The sequence below is a fragment of the Pleurodeles waltl genome, chromosome 8 (genome assembly GCF_031143425.1).
Source record: "Pleurodeles waltl isolate 20211129_DDA chromosome 8, aPleWal1.hap1.20221129, whole genome shotgun sequence".
Taxonomy (NCBI): domain Eukaryota; kingdom Metazoa; phylum Chordata; class Amphibia; order Caudata; family Salamandridae; genus Pleurodeles; species Pleurodeles waltl.
In genome coordinates this window covers 1,525,298,167-1,525,322,464 of record NC_090447.1, presented here as the reverse complement: position 1 = coordinate 1,525,322,464, position 24,298 = coordinate 1,525,298,167, and the positions used below count along the sequence as shown (strand labels likewise).

Here is a 24,298-nt window from a genome sequence, read left to right as displayed (position 1 = left end):
TAATGAGTCATCAGCTCTGTGGGGCAAATATCGAACACAGACAGCAGAAAACACAGACACATACAGTAAAAATGGCAAGAGCTTTAGTCTTGCAGCAAACCTAACATTCCATCAGCGAACACACACAGAAGAAAAAGCATACACCTGCAGTGAATGTGGAAAGGTCTTTACTTGTGCATCAGACCTAACCACCCATTTGCAATGGCATACAGGAGAGAAAGCATATACATGCAGTGAATGTGGAAAGAGCTTTACTCGTTTATCAACTGTAAAGATCCACCAGCGTATTCACACAGGGGAAAAACCTTATACTTGCAGTGACTGTGGAAAGAGCTTTCATACATCTACACATCGGAAGAGCCACCAGCTAACACACACAGGGGAAAAACCTTACACTTGCAGTGAATGTGGAAAGAGCTTTACTCGTTTATCAACTGTAAAGATCCACCAGCGTATTCACACAGGGGAAAAACCTTATACTTGCAGTGACTGTGGAAAGAGCCTTCGTACATCTACAAATCTGAAGAGCCACCAGCTAACACACACAGGGGAAAAACCTTACACTTGCAGTGAATGTGGAAAGAGCTTTACAGAAGCATCAGCTGTAAAGAAGCACCAGCGAATGCACTCAGGGGAAAAACCTTACTCTTGCAGTGAATGTGGAAAGAGATTTACAGAAGCATCAGCTGTAAGGAAGCACCAGCGAATGCACACAGGGGAAAAACCTTACATGTGCAGTGAATGTGGAAAAAGCTTTATGGCAGCATCAGCTGTAAAGAAGCATGAGCGCGTGCACACAGGGGAAAAACCTTACACTTGCAGTGAATGTGGAAAGAGCTTTAGTACATCTACGTACCTAAAGAGCCACCAGCTAACACACACAGGAGAAAAACCATACACATGCAGTGAATGTGGAAAGAGCTTTACTGAAGCATCAGGCCTAACCATCCATCTGCGATGGCATACAGGAGAAAAACCATACACTTGCAGTGAATGTGAAAAGAGCTTTATTTCTTTACCGACTTTAAAGAAGCACAAGCGAATGCACACAGGAGAAAAACCTTACACTTGCAGTGAATGCGGACAAAGCTTTAGTAGATCTGCGTATCTAAAGAGACACGAGCTATCGCACACAGGGGAAAAGCCATACACATGCAGTGAATGTGGAAAGAGCTTTAGTAGATCTACGTATCTGAAGAGCCACGAGCTAACACACACAGGGGAAAAACCATACACATGCAGTGAATGTGGAAAGAGCTTTACTCACGCATCACACCTAACAATCCATCTGCGAAGGCATACAGGAGAAAAACCATTCACATGCAGCGAATGTGGAAAGAGCTTTACTGAAGCATCAGGCCTAGCCGTCCATCTGCGATGGCACACAGGAGAAAAACCATACACTTGTAGCGAATGTGGAAAGAGCTTTACTCAAGCAGCACACCTAACCAGCCATCTGCAATGGCATACTGGAGAAAAGCCACACACATGCAGTGAATGTGGAAAGAGCTTTAGTAGATCTACGCATCTAAGGAGCCACCAGCTAACACACAGGAGAAAAACTACACATGCAGTGAATTTGGAATGAACTTTATTCATTTACCAAGTATAAAGGTCCACTAGCACATGCACATGGGAAAACCCATACACATGGAGTGAATCTGGAAATTTCTTCACTTGAGCATCAGTCCTAACCATCCATCTGCAAAAGCATGTAGCAGAGAAATCATACACTTGCAGTGAATGTGGAAAGAGGTTTAGTAAATCCACACTTCCAAAGAGCCACCATCAAACACACATGGGAAAAATATACATATTTAGAGAATGTGAAAAGAACTGCACTCAATCATCAAACCTAACCATCCATCTGCAATGGCATACAGAAGAAAAAATATATAAATGCAGTAAATGTTGAAAGAGCTTCAGTAAATCCATGTGCCTAAATGCTCTGCACCTTAACACACAAACAGAAAAAAACACACACAAGCAGTGAATGTTTAAAGAGCTTTACTCAAGCATCAGTCCTAACCATCCAGCCTTGAAGGCATACAGAAGAAAAAACATCCAGTTGCAGTGAAGGTAGAATGGGCTTTGCTAACTCAACATACCTAAAATGCCACCTTCAATCACTCATAGGAAAAACAACATAAAATATGTAATATGGTTCCATCATTCATAAAGTATAAGACACCTCCTGCAATCCCACAGATGCAGTAAATGAAGGAAGATCTTGCATGGTTTATTATGCATAGTGGTCAATTAGTGAACACAAAAAAAGCAAAAATAACATTTTGTTGTAATGGATATGGAAAGAGCTTTAATGTTTTTTGCAACTACATGTGCATCAGCAAATATACACAGGGAAACTCATAAATACACATCAAATAGGGTGTGTTTTGACCTGTCATGAAATGATAAAATTGATGTTGGCAACACATTGAAGAAAATAATTTTGGCTACAGTAAATGTGGCAGGGTTTCATTTACTTTTAAGCATGCAGAATTGTAAGGGTTATGAAGAAACTTGCCAGTGTCTGTGCACTTTCTAGCTTTGGGGAAACACAATATGTTGAAATAAACCTGGCACTGTGGAAATTGCCTTGTGCATGTTGTAGGGTGAGATAGTTCTTCAATCTTATTATTGAGTATATTGGTAATCTTTGACATTGTTAACTATAAGGCACATTTTTCTATTCCATCCATGCGCGTGGGGATGGTGGATGTCTTAATGAATTATGTAAACATTGAGGTACAGGTATATTTTAGTGTGTAACCTTTGCTATTCTTTGTAGGATAATAATAGGTAACCATATATTATGGTCCTGTATTTCCATCTTAAGGTTTTGATGATATCATAAATCACAAGGCCAAAGGCCATGTGGTTTGTAACTGATACCAGATCCCTTAGATGGGAATGTAGGGTCATGTCATGAATATTAGATACTTTGCATTTGTTATACTACATGATGTTTTTTGTGGCAGTCGGGTTGAAAAATGTATTGTTTCCAAATGGGAATGTTTACTAAAAACGAAGTGAAGTCTGCATAAGGGAGATATTTTTAATGCTGTTCTCCGCATTAATTCAATAGAATAAGAATGGGCAGATATAAAATTTCAAGAATAGAATATTGAACCAACAAAAGACAATAGTAAAGCTCTGTAGACTGAGTTGAGGCTGTCCACTTGCTGATAAAACCCATATTTCAGTAGGCCCATGAAATGTGTCCAGAACCCCTCAATATCAGTATAGGAGCATATGACAGGATGATATGTTATTTGCTTTTCTTCTATAAAAGTATGATGTTCTTTCATTGCTCCGATCTGGGAATGTTGTATGCTTGCAAATAGAAGAGTACAATAGAAGAGTACAATATGTTAAGGACAGGATATATATCAATCTTTTTATGTATATTATTTCTTTATTTTTTGTAATTATGATGTGTAGTGTAATCATATGACACCATCTCGCAACAACTTTTCAAGTCTTAGACTTTCTTTTAAAAGCTTTTTTTTTTTAATGGACTGTTAGTTTCTATTAAAAAAAGAACCATGATTACAATAGCTGCAATGTACTAATATAATAAATGAAATGCTGTCAAGCAGCATTCACATGGCATTGATTCATCTGGCCATCCTCATTGTGTCCCACTATTTATATTTAACAGAAGATAATAATTCAGAATGCATTTTTTAAAAACTTTTTTTCAATGTTTGATTTCACTTACTGTTGGCAATCTTGTCATATCTGAAAATAACAATCCAGTTTAGAACATTTTTCCCTACTTTGTGCAAAGATTACACTTTAGCATAGATATTGTCTACTTTCTGCTTTGTTGGGCAATACTGCTTAAAGGACTTCATGTTAATACATTTTACTCTTTTTAAACAGCAGTTTTTACTTTCATAGCATTCGATCTGTAGTGCACACTCTGACACAAAAATGCTTTTGGAGACATAAACTCATTCCTTTATTCCTGATAAACTTATGGAGAAGCAGCATTCACTTTCCAAGTTCAACAGACTGGACTGTAACAAACCCACCTCGGATGGGGGAAATAATTGTGCTTTTTTGTTTAAAAAAATAACTTGCTGTTCAAAGCTGTAGATAATTTATAGCACTTCCTAAACCTTCTGCTTTCTTAGAAAAATGCGAAACTAAGTATGGGCCCATGCATTGTTCACACTGTGAACTGCCATTCTAACTTGATACAGTCTTCTCTCAGTTGACATTGATTTCTGTGCTGCGAATGAGGGTCCAGTTAGGAGATTGTGTTAACTATCTGCCACACTGGAGAGCTTTACTCTCTCTACAGAAGGTAGCTCTGTGGAAGACCCAATATAATATACAAATTCTTTTTGTTTCATTGTATTTGTTGAATAAGAAAGCTGTTATTCAACAAATACTTCATGGTGATGAGGCCTTTTCTCTGAAATATTTCCTTTGAAACTACTGCGAAATGTTAAATAAAAAGTCCTAATCATGTAAATATGTATGTTGATGCACAGGATGTAATATGTTGTGTATGTTGGAAGGGGGTTATGCCTTTCAGGTTGGGAAATTGTCAGTTATTCATCCATCAGCAAAGTTAATAGGTAACAAATTACCCTAAGCAGCTTTCCATTGTATGATTTGTCATACTGTACTCTGGTGTGAATTAGTTATTGGCAGTGTTATGTAACCATAACCAAAGCACAAGAAGTTACATCTGTGCAATGGGGTGGGTTGCCAGAGAGCTGCTGCCCAAGGTGGCCACACTGCACTAAGCTCCTGTGGCCAGAGTCTAAAATCCACCTCCATCCTACATGCTCAAAAACACCAAACAACGGCATACCCAAGTAGCGTGCTTTCTGCTGATTCTGGAAAGCAATAAATCTGCTGCCTGGATGGATAGGTGGGCCTGGATCACCTCTGTCTCAGTGTGACTGGTGCTTGCTGATGCTGAGGCCAGGGAGGTCACTTGGCGTGACTGCAGAGCTGAGCAAAGATGGGGATCATCAAGCTAGTCCTGCCCTAGTTGCTCATGATGGCTGAGCGGTCTAATGGAATGAAGAGGACCAGGCAATAATTACATTTGGCAGCAATACACCTCCATGTGTGTTCCACCAGAGGGGCCATCATTGAGTGGCCCTCTGGCAGAGCCCTGCACTGGTGACAGCCTGATTGGGCCTGGAAGAGCTCATGGGTGGACTTCACTGACCTGGGCAGTGGCACAGATCACTATCATCTTCTGGCCAGCATCTTTGTGCCCTGTTGAAGGTGGGAGACAAAATGTATGAGAACACAGCTACGAAAAGCAAACAAGGGAGGACTAGGTTATCACTGGGTCCTATAGTGTCTAGGAAAGAATTGGCGTGACCACTCCAGAATGCTCATCGGAGCCCCACTTTATGCTGTGTGTCACAAAACCAGATTCTGACAACAGCAGAGTTGCATCTGTCCACTAGTTGCAGGTGCTAATGAGTATTGTTACATACTTTACCTGTCGGAGTAATGGTGCATTGCTGGGCCTGTGTCCACAGTGTTGAGGCTCTGTGGGCCACAGGGATTATAACTCACCTAGGTGAAAATGAGATTGAACTGCTGAACCCAATGTTGCCCCACTCTTGAGGGTTGTGTTTAGTACCAGTATCGATAAGAGACTCAAAGCCTGGTTAGGAGTGGGTCAGTTAGTTCTGACCATTTTTTAAAGTCCTGATTACACATGGGATGAAATTATGAGATGAAAGCTATTTAAGTCTTGCAGTAATTTTCAGATGTATTAAATACCTCAAGGTCCGTTACATTTCAAGCTTGCTGAAATTTAAGAGGGTAAATATGTGCGTTCATCATTAGGCTGCTTCGCATTCGGCTGGCACTGCACTGCCCAACAGGCCATGCAAGAGGGCTCCTGGCTGGCAGAGGATAGTAGGTTGCGGGCAAGACACTATGTGGGACCAGTTTTTTCCTCTGCTAAGTGTGGTTCCCTACCTAGCCCTAAGGGGCAATACTGAATCTCCAACAATATTGGAACCCATCTGTCCTATGCTGCAGCAGGTATAGATCACACACATTGATTAGGGGCACTCATCTTGCATATTTTGAATACAAGCTAGGTGTAGGGTAGGGATTAACCTCTTGGTCCTGAAAAAATCCCAAAGGTACAGTCAGGCCATAAGGCATGAAAAATGTTGACCCTACGTTTCTCATTTTGAAGCTGTTTAGGTCCATTAAACCTTGCAACAGCCTTTTTTTTTCTTTAAATCTCTGTCAAGGTGAGCACCTCATGTAAATTAATTTGGTACCCCTTAGACAGTTTTAATCAACCTAGCACCCCACCCTACACTCACTATACCCTCAAGTACACTCATCATTGTGGCAAAACATCAGAAGATCTCTGATAAAGAACCCCCCTGCAGGGCCCGTTGGACATTGCAGCACTGGCTCAACAAGGAGCAGGCCAATGATAAAGCAATATGCCCATTTGGGTGTGTGAGGGCTCTTTCTTCTGACCACTCTGATCCTTTGATCTGGTGATTCAGCCCCTTCTCTGGTTCTAACTGATAACTTCACATTTCCATAGGAACAGCATTCCTTTCTTGCATCCTTAGAATATTAACACAGACCTGCAACATTCACCATCATAATGGCGTGGCTCTCAAATATCACAAATGAGCATCATCTTACTTGACCATTGCAACCAGAATCTGAGGACTTGGGAGCCCTAACACTGACAAACCCGTTAGTCACAGGAAAATGACTACCACACCTCACTAACACCCTATGCAGTTGGGGGATAGCAGAGTTTTATCTCATCCGACACTGAAGCAAGTGGATCGCCTGAAACCAAACATGGTTAAATCAGATCAGTGCTAGTCCAAACTGTGCTACAAGCACATAGGTGTGATGAAGCATGGAAAAACAGATACGAGGTGGGGGTTACTTCCCTCAATGGCAAGATGGACACAGGCAGTATTTTTTTTTTTGTTGATAAAGAACTTTATTGTTGTTTTTTGCAAAAACAAACACAAAGTAGGTCACACTCCCGCTCCCTCAAGCATGATGCCATGCAATATCGTTAATTTGACACAGATAACACTGACTCATGCTGAGCAGTAATTATTACTAACGGTGACAGATCGCTCCACACTGTGCTCCTTACGGCCCAATCCCAGAACCCACACCCCAGGTGGCCTCCCACTTCCTTCCACACTCTCTTGTATTTGGTCGGGCACCTTCTTGCTTCATACACAGGTTTTTTCCGCTAGGCACACAAGTCTACTCCACAGTGCCGCTTGGCCATTGTTGGCACCGCCTCCGCTTTCCTGTCAGCCACAATGTCTCTTTTGGCCACCAAACAGGCCACTCCCAGGAAAATCCGATCAGCTCTGCTAGACCCCACTCCCTCCATGACCCCCAGTAAGAGCGGCAGTGGGGCCGCGGCCACCTCCACTTGCAAGACCCTCATAATTTCAGTCACCACTGCCTGCCAGTAGGAGGCAATACTTGGGCAGGTCCATACCATGTGGTAAAAGTCAGTGTCAGTGCAGCGGGGACAGTCAGCACAGGAACTGAGGCCCGCCTTATACAGTCTGATGGGCGTGAGGTATGCTGTATGTAGTTAGTATGTCTGCAAGGTGTGAAAACAGGTGGCCATGGCCATGGTCAGGGTCCTAGGGGCCATCAGCTCTTCCCTCCAGTCCTCCTCATCCATGGGGCCCAACCACTCCTCCAAACGTAGATTGGTTGTACAGTGACTGAGCTGTGTTGGTAATTAGAGAGTGGTAGATCCGCGACACCCCCCCCAACCCAGGCCCCCCATCAGTACCTTTGCCTCCATGGGACTGAACTCGGGGAGGAGCTCACCAGACTGGTTATACACACGTAACGCATGCCGGAGTTGCAGGTATTTGTGGAACTGGGTCCTAGTAAGCAAATAATGCCGCTGAAGCTCCTCAAAGGACTGCATATGCGACCCCCTCCCAGACATCCCCAAGTAGTGAGATTCCTATGAGGTCCCATTTTTTAAACCCTTCCAAGGCCGAGACCTCCGCCAACCATCTCCCGTGCCACAGCGGGGTCTGCTGGGTGAGGCGGGCCCACCAACCGGTTACTCTCTGAGCCTCACGCCAGTTCGACACAGACAGTATTAGAGCTGTACTACTGGACCTGAACACTGGCCTGTCCCTCATAGATGGAAAAACGTCTTATAGACTGTGCGCATAGACCAGCGGTCTTCAAACATTTTAATGCCACCCCACTGTGAGAAGGTAGCCTCTTTCTAGCCTTGTTACCCCCACTTTTGGCCTGTTTGTGAGTGTATGTCAGGGTGTTTGTCACTGTTTTCACTGTCTCACTGGGATCCTGATAGCCAGGCCTCAGTGCTCATAGTGAAAACACTATGTTTTCAGTATGGTTGTTATGTGTCACTGGGATCCTGCTGGTCAGGACCCCAGTGCTCATACGTTTGTGGCCTATATGTATGTGTCACTGGGACCCTGTCACACAGGGCCCCAGTGCTCATAGGTGTGCATGTATATGTTCCCTGTGTGGTGCCTAACTGTCTCACTGAGGCTCTGCTAACCAGAACCTCAGTGGTTATGCTCTCTCATTACTTTCAAATTGTCACTAACAGGCTAGTGACCAATTTTACCAATTTACATTGGCTTACTGGAACACCCTTATAATTCCCTAGTATATGGTACTGAGGTACCCAGGGTATTGGGGTTCCAGGAGATCCCTATGGGCTGCAGCATTTCTTTTGCCACCCATAGGGAGCTCTGACAATTCTTACACAGGCCTGCCACTGCAGCCTGAGTGAAATAACGTCCACGTTATTTCACAGCCATTTTACACTGCACTTAAGTAACTTATAAGTCACCTATATGTCTAACCTTTACCTGGTAAAGGTTAGGTGCAAAGTTACTTAGTGTGTGGGCACCCTGGCACTAGCCAAGGTGCCCCCACATTGTTCAGAGCCAATTCACTGAACTTTGTGAGTGCGGGGACACCATTACACGCGTGCACTACATATAGGTCACTACCTATATGTAGCTTCACAATGGTAACTCCGAAAATGGCCATGTAACATGTCTATGATCATGGAATTGCCCCCTCTATGCCATCCTGGCATAGTTGGCAGAATCCCATGATCCCAGTGGTCTGTAGCACAGACCCTGGTACTGCCAAACTGCCCTTCCTGGGGTTTCACTGCAGCTGCTGCTGCTGCCAACCCCTCAGACAGGCATCTGCCCTCCTGGGGTCCAGCCAGGCCTGGCCCAGGATGGCAGAACAAAGAACTTCCTCTGAGAGAGGGTGTGACACCCTCTCCCTTTGGAAAATGGTGTGAAGGCAGGGGAGGAGTAGCCTCCCCCAGCCTCTGGAAATGCTTTGTTGGGCACAGAGGTGCCCAATTCTGCATAAGCCAGTCTACACCGGTTCAGGGACCCCTTAGCCCTGCTCTGGTGCGAAACTGGACAAAGGAAAGGGGAGTGACCACTCCCCTGACCTGCACCTCCCCTGGGAGGTGTCCAGAGCTCCTCCAGTGTGCTCCAGACCTCTGCCATCTTGGAAACAGAGGTGCTGCTGGCACACTGGACTGCTCTGAGTGGCCAGTGCCACCAGGTGACGTCAGAGACTCCTGCTGATAGGCTCCTTCAGGTGTTAGTAGCCTATCCTCTCTCCTAGGTAGCCACACCCTCTTTTCTGGCTATTTAGGGTCTCTGTCTCTGGGGAAACTTTAGATAACGAATGCAAGAGCTCATCCGAGTTCCTCTGCATCTCTCTCTTCACCTTCTGATAAGGAAACGACTGCTGACCGCGCTGGAAGCCTGCAAACCTGCAACATAGTAGCAAAGACGACTACTGCAACTCTGTAACGCTGATCCTGCCGCCTTCTCGACTGTTTTCCTGCTTGTGCATGCTGTGGGGGTAGTCTGCCTCCTCTCTGCACCAGAAGCTCCGAAGAAATCTCCCGTGGGTCGACGGAATCTTCCCCCTGCAACCGCAGGCACCAAAAAGCTGCATTACCGGTCCCTTGGGTCTCCTCTCAGCACGACGAGCGAGGTCCCTCGAATCCAGCGACTCTGTCCAAGTGACCTCCACAGTCCAGTGACTCTTCAGCCCAAGTTTGGTGGAGGTAAGTCCTTGCCTCACCTCGCTGGGCTGCATTGCTGGGAACCGCGACTTTGCAGCTACTCCGGCCCCTGTGCACTTCCGGCGGAAATCCTTTGTGCACAGCCAAGCCTGGGTCCACGGCACTCTAACCTGCATTGCACGACTTTCTAAGTTGGTCTCCGGCGACGTGGGACTCCTTTGTGCAACTTCGGCGAGCACCGTTTCACGCATCCTCGTAGTGCCTGTTTCTGGCACTTCTCCGGGTGCTACCTGCTTCAGTGAGGCTCTTTGTCTTGCTCGATGTCCCCTCTCTCTTCAGGTCCAATTTGCGACCTCCTGGTCCCTCCTGGGCCCCAGCAGCATCCAAAAACGCCAACCGCACGATTTGCAGCTAGCAAGGCTTGTTGGCGTCCTTCCGGCGGGAAAACACTTCTGCACGACTCTCCAAGGCGAGAGGGATCCGTCCACCAAAGGGGAAGTCTCTAGCCCTTTTCGTTCCTGCAGAAACCTCAGCTTCTTCTGTCCAGTAGAAGCTTCTTTGCACCCGCAGCTGGCATTTCCTGGGCATCTGCCCATCTCCGACTTGCTTGTGACTTTTGGACTTGGTCCCCTTGTTCCACAGGTACCCTAGATTGGAAATCCACAGTTGTTGCATTGCTGGTTTGTGTCTTTCCTGCATTATTCCTCTAACACGACTATTTTGTCCTTAGGGGAACTTTAGTGCACTTTGCACTCACTTTTCAGGGTCTTGGGGAGGGTTATTTCTCTAACTCTCACTATTTTCTAATAGTCCCAGCGACCCTCTACAAGGTCACATAGGTTTGGGGTCCATTCGTGGTTCGCATTCCACTTTTGGAGTATATGGTTTGTGTTGCCCCTATCCCTATGTTTCCCCATTGCATCCTATTGTAACTATACATTGTTTGCACTGTTTTCTAAGACTATACTGCATATTTTTGCTATTGTGTATATATATCTTGTGTATATTTCCTATCCTCTCACTGAGGGTACACTCTAAGATACTTTGGCATATTGTCATAAAAATAAAGTACCTTTATTTTTAGTATAACTGTGTATTGTGTTTTCTTATGATATTGTGCATATGACACTAAGTGGTACTGTAGTAGCTTCACACGTCTCCTAGTTCAGCCTAAGCTGCTCTGCTAAGCTACCATTATCTATCAGCCTAAGCTGCTAGACACCCTATACACTTATAAGGGATAACTGGGCCTGGTGCAAGGTGCAAGTACCCCTTGGTACTCACTACAAGCCAGTCCAGCCTCCTACACCCACCCACACTCCATCAATGGAAATACAAATCATCAGGCCTCCTTCTGAATTTTTCACAGTTATTCTGTTAAATTGACAGTGTTTACATATGTCTAGATATATTTAAACATTGTAGTTAAGTCCTGTTACAGTTTTAAAAATGTAATCAAATACATGATTGCCAAATATACTATTCTGGTCAGGCAGGCATTACTAACATGTAAAAGTATCCACAGTGTGATTATTAGAAATGGGGCCGGAGTTTTGAAGAATATTTGGAACCCCCTTCCCTTTTGACACCTACTCCCAGCCAGGATATAAATGATAAAATATATTAGTGATGGCTCATTAGAAAGTAATTTACTGCTTCTTTTTTCTGCTTAAAACAAAACACTGTTATCAGCATGATGCTTATTTTGGCCAGTGCCTGGCACCCACCCCTTTGGATCATTTTAGGGCCCCCATAGGAGGCCCCATCCCCCAGTTTGAAGACTCTTGGCGAAGACCACCTAAAGGAGAGAATGGACAAACGAGCAGAGAGAATTGAAATCCAACTAACCAAACATAGTAAACAACTGGCTGATGTAGGAGGCTGGACTGGCTTGTAGTGAGTACCAAGGGGTACTCGCACCTTGCACCAGGCCCAGTTATCCCTTATTAGTGTATAGGGTGTCTAGCAGCATAGGCTGATAGATAATGGTAGCTTAGCAGAGCAGCTTAGGCTGAACTAGGAGACGAGTGAAGCTCCTACAGTACCTCAAGTGTCACTTGCACAATATCATAAGAAAACACAATACACAGTTATACTAAAAATAAAGGTACTTTATTTTTATGACAATATGCCAAAGTATCTCAGAGTGTACCCTCAGTGAGAGGATAGGAAATATACACAAGATATATGTACACAATACCAAAAATATGCAGTATAGTCTTAGAAAACAGTGCAAACAATGTATAGTTACAATAGGATGCAATGGGGACACATAGGGATAGGGGCAACACAAACCATATACTCCAAAAGTGGAATGTGAACCACGAATGGACCCCAAACCTATGTGACCTTGTAGAGGGTCGCTGGGACTATTAGAAAATAGTGAGGGTTAGAAAAATAGCCCACCCCAAGACCCTGAAAAGTGAGTGCAAAGTGCACTAAAGTTCCCCCAAGGACATAGAAGTCGTGATAGAGGAATAATGCAGGAAAGACACAAACCAACAATGCAACAACAATGGATTTCCAATCTAGGGTACCTGTGGAACAAGGGGACCAAGTCCAAAAGTCACAAGCAAGTCGGAGATGGGCAGATGCCCAGGAAATGCCAGCTGTGGGTGCAAAGAAGCTTCTACTGGACAGAAGAAGCTGAGGTTTCTGCAGGAACGAAAAGGGCTAGAGACTTCCCCTTTGGTGGACGGATCCCTCTCGCCGTGGAGAGTCGTGCAGAAGTGTTTTCCCGCCGAAAGACCGCCAACAAGCCTTGCTAGCTGCAAATCGTGCGGTAAGCGTTTTTGGATGCTGCTGTGGCCCAGTAGGGACCAGGATGTCGCAAATTGCGTCGGGAGAGAGAGGGGACGTCGAGCAAGACAAGGAGCCCTCTCAGCAGCTGGTAGCACCCGGAGAAGTGCCAGAAACAGGCACTACGAGGATGCGTGAAACAGTGCTCACCCGAAGTTACACAAAGGAGACCCACGTCGCCGGAGACCAACTTAGAAAGTCGTGCAATGCAGGTTAGAGTACCGTGGACCCAGGCTTGGCTGTGCACAAAGGATTTCCGCTGGAAGTGCACAGGGGCCGGAGTAGCTGCAAAAGTCGCGGTTCCCAGCAATGCGGTCTGGCGTGGGGAGGCAAGGACTTACCTCCACCAAACTTGGACTGAAGAGTCACTGGACTGTGGGGGTCACTTGGACACAGTTGCTGGATTCGAGGGACCTCGCTCGTCGTGCTGAGAGGAGACCCAAGGGACCGGTAATGCAGCTTTTTGGTGCCTGCGGTTGCAGGGGGAAGATTCCGTCGTCCCACTGGAGATTTCTTCGGAGCTTCTAGTGCAGAGAGGAGGCAGACTACCCCCACAGCATGCACCACCAGGAAAACAGTCGAGAAGGCGGCAGGATCAGCGTTACAGAGTTGCAGTAGACGTCTTTGCTACTATGTTGCAGTTTTGCAGGCTTCCAGCGTGGTCAGCAGTCGATTCCTTGGCAGAAGGTGAAAAGAGAGATGCAGAGGAACTCTGATGAGATCTTGCATTCGTTATCTAAAGTTTCCCCAGAGACAGAGACCCTAAATAGCCAGAGAAGAGGGTTTGGCTACCTAGGAGAGAGGATAGGCTAGCAACACCTGAAGGAGCCTATCAGAAGGAGTTTCTGACGTCACCTGGTGGCACTGGCCACTCAGAGCAGTCCAGTGTGCCAGCAGCACCTCTGTTTCCAAGATGGCAGAGGTCTGGAGCACACTGGAGGAGCTCTGGACACCTCCCAGGGGAGGTGCAGGTCAGGGAAGTGGTCACTCCCCTTTCCTTTGTCCAGTTTCGCACCAGAGCAGGGCTAAGGGGTCTCCTGAACCGATGTAGACTGGCTTATGCAGAATTGGGCACATCTGTGGCCAAGAAAGCATTTCCAGAGGCTGGGGGAGGCTACTCCTCCCCTGCCTTCACACCATTTTCCAAAGGGATAGGGTGTAACACCCTCTCTCAGAGGAAGTCCTTTGTTCTGCCTTCCTGGGACAAGCCTGGCTTGACCCCAGGAGGGCAGAAACCTGTCTGAGGGGTTGGCAGCAGCAGCAGCTGCAGTGAAACCCCAGGAAAGGCAGTTTGGCAGTACCAGGGTCTGTGCTACAGACCACTGGGATCATGGGATTGTGCCAACTATGCCAGGATGGCATAGAGGGGGCAATTCCATGATCATAGACATGTTACATGGCCATATTCGGAGTTACCATTGTGAAGCTACATATAGGTAGTGACCTATATGTAGTGCACGCGTGTAATGATTTCCCCGCACTCACAAAGTCCGGGGAATTGGCCCTGAACAATGTGGGGGCACCTTGGCTAGTGCCAGGGTGCCCTCACACTAAGTAACTTTGCACCTAACCTTTACCAGGTAAAGGTTAGACATATAGGTGACTTATAAGTTACTTAATGCAGTGTAAAATGGCTGTGAAATAACGTGGACGTTATTTCACTCAGGCTGCAGTGGCAGGCCTGTGTAAGAATTGTCAGAGCTCCCTATGGGTGGCAAAAGAAATGCTGCAGCCCATAGGGATCTCCTGGAACCCCAATACCCTGGGTACCTCAGTACCATATACTAGGGAATTATAAGGGTGTTCCAGTAAGCCAATGTAAATTGGTAAAATTGGTCACTAGCCTGTTAGTGACAATTTGAAAGAAATGAGAGAGCATAACCACTGAGGTTCTGATTAGCAGAGCCTCAGTGAGACAGTTAGTCACTACACAGGTAACACATTCAGGCACACTTATGAGCACTGGGGCCCTGGAGAACAGGGTCCCAGTGACACATACAACTAAAACAACATATATACAGTGAAAAATGGGGGTAACATGCCAGGCAAGATGGTACTTTCCTACAGCTGATATCAAAACTAAAAACAGATTTGGAATCCCCCGCAAGAAGAAACAACATGCTGATACCCAGCACCCTCAAGGCCATGAATGTAGGCAAAACAGAAACTATTGTGGAGATGGTACTGGCAGAATTATTCAACAAATATGCTTTTTTCAGAGGTCTTTATTGTGGAACATGCATATCACATGCATTGGCATCACACACTTCCAGGCGCTCCACCATGTGCCATTATTGTGCGCCTCTTAAACTGTTGTGACAGGGACCCTGCACTTCGCAGGTAACAGGAAGCCCCTAAGTATTCACGCCTTTTTGTTCTTTCATATGGCTTTCATGGGTGAGTATGATAGTTCACTGACCAATTGGATGTGGTTGTTTTGGGCGGGGGTTTGATTTGGGCATTTTTAAGTTTTATTCACTAAACCGAACATGCCATAGCAGATAGTGAATTACACCACATGACCAACATGGGATTACAGAACTCTTATGTGGTATCCATACTCACCCGCCAATGATAGTGCAGTGTATGAAACAATCCCTTGTAATTTGTATAGAGCTCCACTCACTGAATGTAAGGGGCCATATCTGATAGAGACTTCTAGCTGCAGATTCCTTGCCTTGGAATATTCCTCAGGTGTCAGACTGGATTCAGAACTTTACGAGCAACACCTCTGCTCGCCAGCAGCTGACATCGAGTGGCTCAGCATCAGCTGTAAGTCAACTGCGCAGTGCCTATTTAGGTGCCACCCTAGTACGTTGATCTCAGTTCTGTTTTTTTCCCCACGCTAGTCAGCACAGATCTGGAGAGCTACCTCTGTCTACTTTTGGACAACTTTTTTCAGCATTTTGTCAAACCTTTTTTGAGACATTGTCTCCCACTGTGTGTATGGATGTCCCCCAAAGAATTAGTGGGGTTGAAGCCCTGTAGTCTCTCTGTGACAGACTCTTCACCTGCTTTGCCTTTGGTGCTTTGATCGGACCACGACTCCAAGATTTGTGAGGCCTGCCGCCCATCAACCCTAAGGTGCTGATGGAGCATTCCTTGAAGCTCCTGGTCTCTCAACACCAGTCACTTCCATAATATTCCTGTTCACAAGGAAAGTCCAGGGACCGTTTGCAGAGCCATCCAGGCATTCATCGTTGCTATCATAGTCATCAGATAAGTCCCACAAGAACTCCAAAAAGTCAAAGAAATCGAAGCGCTCTTAGAGTTCACTTAGCTGATCCAGATCTTCAGACGAGGTGCAGGTAAGACATCACTGTAGGACCCTCTCACACTGAGCCTTCATCTGTGTCCAGTCCACATCTCCTTCAGTTTGCTGTAGCTGGAGTACCCCTGGTCAACTCTGATATTTTTATGAGGCCATGTACCTCATATCTGGGCGGGCCGACCCCTCTGGAGCACTTTCGGGCCTCATGTGTTCGGTGCCAGGTGGGCCTCCTGGATCAGGAACCACTCCAATCATAAGTCTGTACCTGGACCGTTGTACCCCCATGGCAGCAACCCCATGATCATACCTGAAACAAAGCTAAAATCAGCATTGCATGACATTAATTCCGCTGGAACTTCACCTTCCGAGATGGAGCCAGGGCCTGCTTTTGTTTGACAGGCATGGGGAGGAGTATAATTGAGGAGGATCCTTACGGTTACACCATCCCCCTTGATGAGGATAGAGATATCGTGTCTGAGGAACTGGCAGATGCCAGTAGTCAGGGCACCATCCCTGACACTGGCCTGGTCTCTCCGCCTACTGTGGTTATGGAGAAACAGGCTTCCTTGTGAAAAAGCGTTTTTTGACTTGCTGATTTATCTTTGACGCAGGTTAATGAATCTTCCTGACATTTTCCAAAAGTATTCAACACTCAATTCATTAGCTGCCTGGAAGGTTTTGGCATGATCCATCAAGTGGGGGCTGAGAAAAAGGAGGGGGGCCAAAACGTGTTTGCCCCATATTAATTCCCATAAGGTTTCTAAATAGGACTACAGCCCAAACCGCTGGGTGGAATTAAACCAAATTTGCAGAAAGGTAGCTCTCATCCCGATAGCAACCAGGAGGTGTTGGAAGCAATCTTGGAACTCGGCTTCGGAAAAGAATAATAAAAAAAAGAAAAGGGGCCAGGGTAGGAAAACCCTGATCCCTTAGCTCTGGTGTTGGGATGCGATGGATCAACAGATCCTTCAAAACATAAAAAAGACAAAGAAAAACAAGCATGGGGTCCAACGCTAGTTTTGAAAAAAGACCCCGGGCAGGCCAGGTCCCGGGGGCATTATTATAAAAAAAAAATAAGGGGGGGGGGTGCACAGGCTCTAGGAGCCCTGGGGACCACCGTCTCCCTGGTGTTAAATCTCAGGAATAGTGGGGCAGCCTGACCGCCCCCCACCCTTAGTCCCGGGGCTAAATCACTGTAATTGGAGGTGGGGGGAGACTGCGTGGGCCCTTGGGGACCTCCACCTGCCTGAGTCCAAATGAGCAGTAATGGGGGATGGGGGGCTCGTGGATCCCCCAGGCCCCAGAGACCACCCCCTCCCTGGGTCCAAAATAAGTTTTGAAAGTCGGAGTGGGGCATCGTGGCCCCCTCCTGGGCCATATATGGCCCAGGGTCCACCACCTACCAGGATCAGCCCGTGAACAACAAAGGAGGTGGTTAAACTGCCCCTCTCCTGGAGACAACGGTGGCCCTGTGGACCGGCACTGAAGGGCCTGCACTTCGGCTTTTCTCTTTGCCTGCCTAAAACCTCATTCAGATACACTGCTTATAGGGCCCCATATGTCAAAATTAGAAGCGCAGAGTCTTAGACGAAGAAAGGTTTGTGATGGGTGGATTTGATCCTCAAGATGATCCAGGTTATTGGAACAATGATAGTGATGACCATCCATCCCTAAACCCCACTTCTAAGAGCCTGAAGGATGTAAGTGACAGATACATCTCTGGAATGGGCACTAGTGTCTCCCTCAGGCATTCCGCCTCCAAAAAGTCACCTCATACCATTCTGTACTAAGGAATGTAGGAGGCTGGCCCTCTATGTAGTGTGCCAAACTAGGCACACTGTGCAGGGGGTCCAGGCAACCACATGTTGGTTTCCATAGGTAAAAATTAGGCCGCCTGATGCCCCAGTTTTTGAGGTAGCTGGTCGAGCTGTTAGACTAATCCAGGAGATGTGCTAAGTATTTGCTGTACTCACATATCCAATACTACACCACACACACTCAATGAATACCTCAAGACCAAATGTTATAAAAATACTTCAGACTTTTATATAAATTTTAAGACCAAGATCTTTAAGATACGTTAAGTACTTTCTGAGATATGACTTTTCAAAGTTTTGTTAAAGTTAGTTATTCTGTGCGTAATTACGCACCATTGGAATCAATAGGCAGTCACTTTAAAAAATGCATTAACAATCGTACAATAGGGTGGTCTCAGTAGTCGGTGGGCACACTGTGGCCGCTGCAGAGCCTTGGGCGGCTCCCGGTTCTGGTTGGGAGCAGTGTTGGAAAGTCTCTTGGCACAGGGCCACCTGGAAGGGCCACTTGGAAAAGGAGCTGATTTGCAGATTTAAAGTTGGTGCCTGGGGGTCCCCTTGGGCTATTTTCTTGCCATTCAACATGGAGGAAAATGAAATGAAGGGTCCACTTCGCCTGCAAGCCCCTAGGGGTAGTGCATGCTCAGTAAGGCCACTCCTCCTACCCTTTGTGTGGTTTCCTGCCTTTGCTCCATCCAGAAGTGGGGGTTGACAAAGGGGAAAGCCATCTGCTGCTAGCAGCAGGCCTGGGGGCTCGAGTTTCAAGGGCAGTAGCCCTTTGAAGCTCACTGCCAGGGCAGTGCACGTTCCTGAGGGAGGGGAAGTTAGCTCCTCCACCCAGGAAGGGGTTTGTTTTACAAACCAGAGAGACCGGGCTCTCCCGCAGGTTTGTATATTGGCTGTCTGGATGTGACAGGCTTGCTGGAACTAGTCAGCAACCATGCCAGGATAGTTCGTTTTTGCATGGGGCACCGCTAAGGCGACCCCTGGGTAAATTTTATAATAAATCTAGTACTGGTACCAGTTTTGATTTATCATTCTGAGTTGTTTGAACCCTGGGTTGTTTTGTATCAGAGTGGCCATTATGTAGCTGTGAAACTCTTGTTGACCAGTGCCCAGCACACCCAGCACATGTATTAAAATGGCTGCTCTGTTCACTCACTATGTCCCAGGTTTGGCAAGGACACAGTGGGAGCATATTGCTCGTGCAGTTATGCCCTCACATATAGTATGGTGCACCCTGCCTTAGACCTGGAAGGCTTGCTAGAGGGGTGTCTTACCCATAACATATGCAGTGTAAGGTGGACAGGGCACACAGGGACTGTGCCATGTCGAGTGTGTATTTTTAAGTTTGCACCAGGACACTCACCCTACTATGGCAGTGCTGGGTGCACCTGGATTCCTGGCCCTTGAGGGTGGCACAATCAGTGCTGCTTCCCTCAGGGCCTTACCCATAGTACCGCATGCCCTGGGTACCTTAGTACCTTTTACTAGGGACTTACAGTGGTAGCTAAAGGTGTATCCAATTACTTTTACAATGTTTAGGAAAAGAACGCTGGCACTGGGAACCTGGTTAGCAGGACCCTAGTGCACTCCAGTCCAAATTGCATTCAGAAACCAGGCAAAAAGGGTGGGGGCACTGCAACAAGGAGCCAGTCTCTCACAAGGAAAACTGCTGACATGTTGGAAATAAATACTTCATTCCTCTATGCATTCATCTGGGCCTCTTCTACCATTCAGTGAGGCAGTCATTGAGCCTGTCCTGGAAATTTAAGAAAAAATACAGCTACCTCTACTAGGGTCTCTAGATCACCCACAAAAAAGATACATATCAGCACCGAGAGATCGCACATTTCCACCAGCTCACCCTTTTCCTGAAAGCTTAGTGGTTCAGGCCTCTTGTTCACCCAAAACTACTCCTGAATAATTTCCCTCAACCGATAGAAAATATAAAAAGATGGAGCATATTGCAAAGGAAGTTTTCTCAGCATGTATGATGGCACTAAAATCGCTGAATTCCTCTTGCTTGCTAGGCAGATATTACATGCTGCACTGGATGCTGCCCAAGCGGTCACCTCAACCTCTCAGGAAATTCAAGAGGGCACTTCTCGGCGAGTTAGTTCCAAATGGACAAATAGCAACCAAACACATTATCCCATCAGGCCTGGATATGGCTGATTCAGTAGCCAGGGTTATGGGTTCATCAGTATCCCTTCTGCGCAACTCTTGGCTCAGGAACTCTGGCTTCTTGCAGGTCGCCCAACAAACATTAATGGACCTTCCATTTGATGGCTCTTGACTTTTTGAAACAAAGGCCAACTCTTCTCCTGAATGATTTAAGGATAGCAAAGCAACAGTTAGATAATTAGGTTTTCAATTAGGAGACTATAGACAGTACAAAAACGTAGAGTTTTTAGCTTGGAATTCTGTTTTCGGAGCAGACAGCAATACATCCTGCAACAGTCAAATCCACTTTACCTGTAGCAAAGGGGATGTGGTCAAGGACGAAAATGAGCTATTCTTTTCCTCCTCCTCCTCGGTGACAGCAGAGAAGCAGCCTCAGGTCTGTTATATCAGATCATTTTCAAACAGTTGTAGGACAGGTATCCCACTTTCTTCAAAAATGGAAGTCATCACCCTTTTCTACCCTTCCAACAAAAGCTCCATCCAGTATCTCCCAGATTAGACTCCTCACGGCTCAAACATTTGCAAATAGTCCACAGGAAGTCCATTCCTTTTCTACATAAGGGTGCAGTGAGATTGATTCCAGAGCAGGTAAAGGGACAGGGATGCTATGGCAGATATTTTCTGATTCCGAAAAAGGATGGTGAGTTACACCAACCTAGACCTCAGGATTTTGAACTGGTTGCTCAAAAGGGAGGAGTTCAAAATGCTGTCCCAGTGCGCAGCTCCTTCTAGCGAAGAATGTGGAAGGTTGGATGGTTTCTGTCAATCTACTAAATGCCTGTTTCAGAATTCCTCTCCTGAGATTACACAGACAGTATCTCCTCTTCACTGTAGTATCAGAACACTATCAGTGCAAAGTCCTGCCGTTTATCCTCACTTTCTCACCAAGAGTCTTCTCAAAGGTAGCAGCTTCCTCGGAAGGAAGTGAATTTCTATATTCTCTTACCTGGGTGACTGGCGAATCAAACCCAAGACCCCCGATTTGCTGATTCACCACTCGCAAGAAACCACTCAACTTTTGTATGAACTCTTCTTTTCAGTCAACAAAGCCAAGTCTCACCCTGTGCCCTCTCCGCATACTATTGATAGGGACATTATTGGATACCACATTGAGTTTAGCCTTCCCTCTAATTCAGAGGATTCAGGATGTTTCTGAATGGAGGGATCATTCCATTTCCGACTGTCTTGGTAGGTGTTCTGTTTTACTGTGTTGGAGGTCTGTAGGCATGCATAAAGATCTAGAGCGACACAGCAGTGGATCTGCAATGGAGGAGCATAAACGACAGCCTGCATCACGGAAAACCATTTTACCCTCTTCCTCCAGTGGTCACAGTTATTACAGATGTCTCTACCCTAGGATGGGAGCCCTTGTGGAGGAACCGGGGATTAGAGGCTTGCATATCAATCTGTTGGAATTACAGGCAATACGTCTAGATCTCAAGGCTTTCCTTCCTTCACTGTGCTGCCTGTCAATCAGGCCAAATCTTGACAGACAACACAACAGCGATGTGATACACCAACAAACCGGGAGGAGTGGGGTTGTCTCTTCGGTGCAGAATCTATGCAGCTTTTATCCTGGGCTGAGGACCACCAGATTTGTGGGGTAGCAAATCAAATGGCTGGAGTTCTCAATGTACAAGGGCATCTTTCAGTTATGAGGGACTCCTCTTTTGGATCTACTTTCACTCAAGAAAACATTTGCTGTCCAAAATTGTGTGCCTCCGAAGCAGGGCATCTAGGGGGACGTATTTCACCTCAAGTGGACTGCTCCACTCTTGTACGCATTTCCTCCCATACTTTTAATTCCTCGAGTATTGAGGAAGGTTCATTTAGAACAGCCCCAAGTAATCCGAATCGCCCCGGACTGACTGAGAAGGATGTGGTATACAGACCTTGTTTATCTCTCTGTCTCTTCTGCCCCATCTTCCAACACGTTACACCTTCTGTCATAGTCACAAGGGTAGGTTCTACACCTCAACCTCCAGAGCCTCCAACTGCATGCCTGGATACTAAGCATGGCAACCTGTATGCTTTCTCTACCACCTGAGGTGGTGGCGATCAGTCTCTCTTCTAGACGCCTGTACGCCACGCTGTGTACTCTGGTAGATGTTCTAGATTTGTAAACTGGTGTGCTGATAAATCCATTAAAGCCCATTAATCTGACATTCTATCTTTTACCTTCCACTTCAGTTTGAAAAGTAAAAGGTTACTTGTCTGCCTTAGCGGCTTTCCCACACTTACCAGATCAACCCTCACTGTTTAAATCCCCAATTGTTTTACAATTTCTAAAGGTTTTTACAAATAGTTACCCTCCTTCTCCTTTGATTATGCCTCAGTATGACCTACATTGTATTCGTAGTTTCTTAATTTTCTCCCATTAAACCCCTTCACAGTTGTCCCTTGAGGCTGTTATCCTTCAAAATCATTTTTCTGATTGCAATGACATCAGCAAGGTATGTCAACTATAAGTGCTGAGTGTAAAACATCGCTTTACCACCTTCTTTCCTCACAATCTGGTATTAAGGACCAGAAGTGCCTCCCTCCATAAAGTGGTTACTCCCTTCCACATAGATCAGTCCATTACACTTTTCATCTTCTATCCTCCTCCCTGTTCTACGAAGGAAGACTACATACACCTGACCCCAAAGAGTGATCTGCTTCTATATTGACAGAACCAGAGAATTCAGATCAACTCTTAATAGGATACATAGGGAAACTGAAAGGAAAAATGATTCACAACCCAACACTCTCAAGATGTATCATCCTGTGTGTGAACATCTTCTACTCCTTGGCTTAGAAGGAGCTGCCTGAAGGGATTTGTGCCCATTCTGCTAGAGTTATATCACTTATGCCTTAGCTAGAGGTGTTCCTATAGCAGATATATATACAAAGCAGCAACTTGGTCCTCTCTTCACCCACTTGCAAAATACTACTGTTGGGATTCGGAAGTGAGAAGGGATGGTCACTTCTGTAGGACTTCTTGGTTTAGTCAGCAGAGCGCCCACCTCCTAGTGTGTACTGCTTGGGAGGAATCTGCAAATAGATCCATCAGAACAAGTGACCTACCTTTAGTGACTCTTACTGGTGGATACAAAGTCTCCCTGCATATTCCTCGCCAACCCACCCAACACCCCAAGCAAGGTTTTCTATACCAAGACTCCTTCTCATTTTTACTTTCTATAGCTGTTTACAAATGCAGAACCGCAACTATCATAGCTTGCTGGTATCATCTGTTTGCCTCAAATGTGCAATAAAACATAAGTGGTAATTGATGTCAGCATGCTGACTGGGTTGCTCTATGGCTCCAGTTATGTCATACAGTGCTGCTTGTGGAGCTGACTTGGAACCACCATCCCCTGCCGGCATGGGAGAGCTATCGGAGAAAAGTGTCCAGATCCAGTCTTGCTTCTGGAATATTCAAAAGGCGAAAACTCTGAATGTAGACTTTGTATTCACCAGAAAAAGCTTTACTGAAGGTAAGTAACTTGTTCATTTTTGTGCTATTTATTTGGCAGGAAGATTAGGTTGAAACTACTGCCAGCCGCCCAAGGAACACTAGAGGCCTGAAAAGAGGTGACCTGCTGTCTACTGTAGAAGGACAAAATAACAACAGACACTTCTTTGGGAAGGAGGCGTGCTAAAACGTGACTATCCTGGGACAATATCCGGATCAATAAACTGGAAGATTTGATGGAAGGCAATACCATGAGAATATTTCCTATCTTACAAACAGAATACAAATTAACTAGACCGCAGATGTATAAATAAATACAGTTGGGAAACATACTCTAGGCAAAAGGCCTCCATTGCGGGAAAAATTACAGACTATGAAAGGTAAAGTGCTAGGGGTGATTGCGATGGAGCTGTATCTGCTATATGCAGAGCGCTTATTAATCGTATGCCAGATGGGTTGTAGAAATTCAGGGTCAGATGGGAGACACATATACGCACAATGGTAGCTGATGCTCCTTCTGCTTTAAACTGAGGTCATCATAATCAACAACATTACTTTATTGATTGCACTGATGTCTCTGAGGTTGTGGTAGTGCTTCATCTGGAATGTAAGCTCATACTCCGTTTCCCCATTGTTAACATCCTCAGATACAAAAGTGTCCCTGTGCCCTTGCAGGCAAATACACTTTGATAGTGTTGCCA

At 45.8% G+C, this 24,298-nt stretch overlaps 1 protein-coding gene and 1 pseudogene across 1 annotated transcript in view; both read left to right on the top strand.

Moving 5' to 3' along the window:
* The window catches only part of LOC138248911 (zinc finger protein 850-like), a 79,588-nt gene extending 76,275 nt beyond the window's left edge, over window positions 1-3,313 (top strand). The window contains exon 3 of the mRNA XM_069202893.1: window positions 361-3,313. Coding sequence (XP_069058994.1) covers window positions 361-1,588 — 1,228 coding nt within the window. The 3' untranslated portion in view covers window positions 1,589-3,313. The remainder of the gene's footprint in view (window positions 1-360) is intronic.
* Window positions 1-24,298, top strand: part of LOC138248912 (zinc finger protein 208-like) — a 385,902-nt pseudogene that overhangs the window by 54,319 nt on the left and 307,285 nt on the right.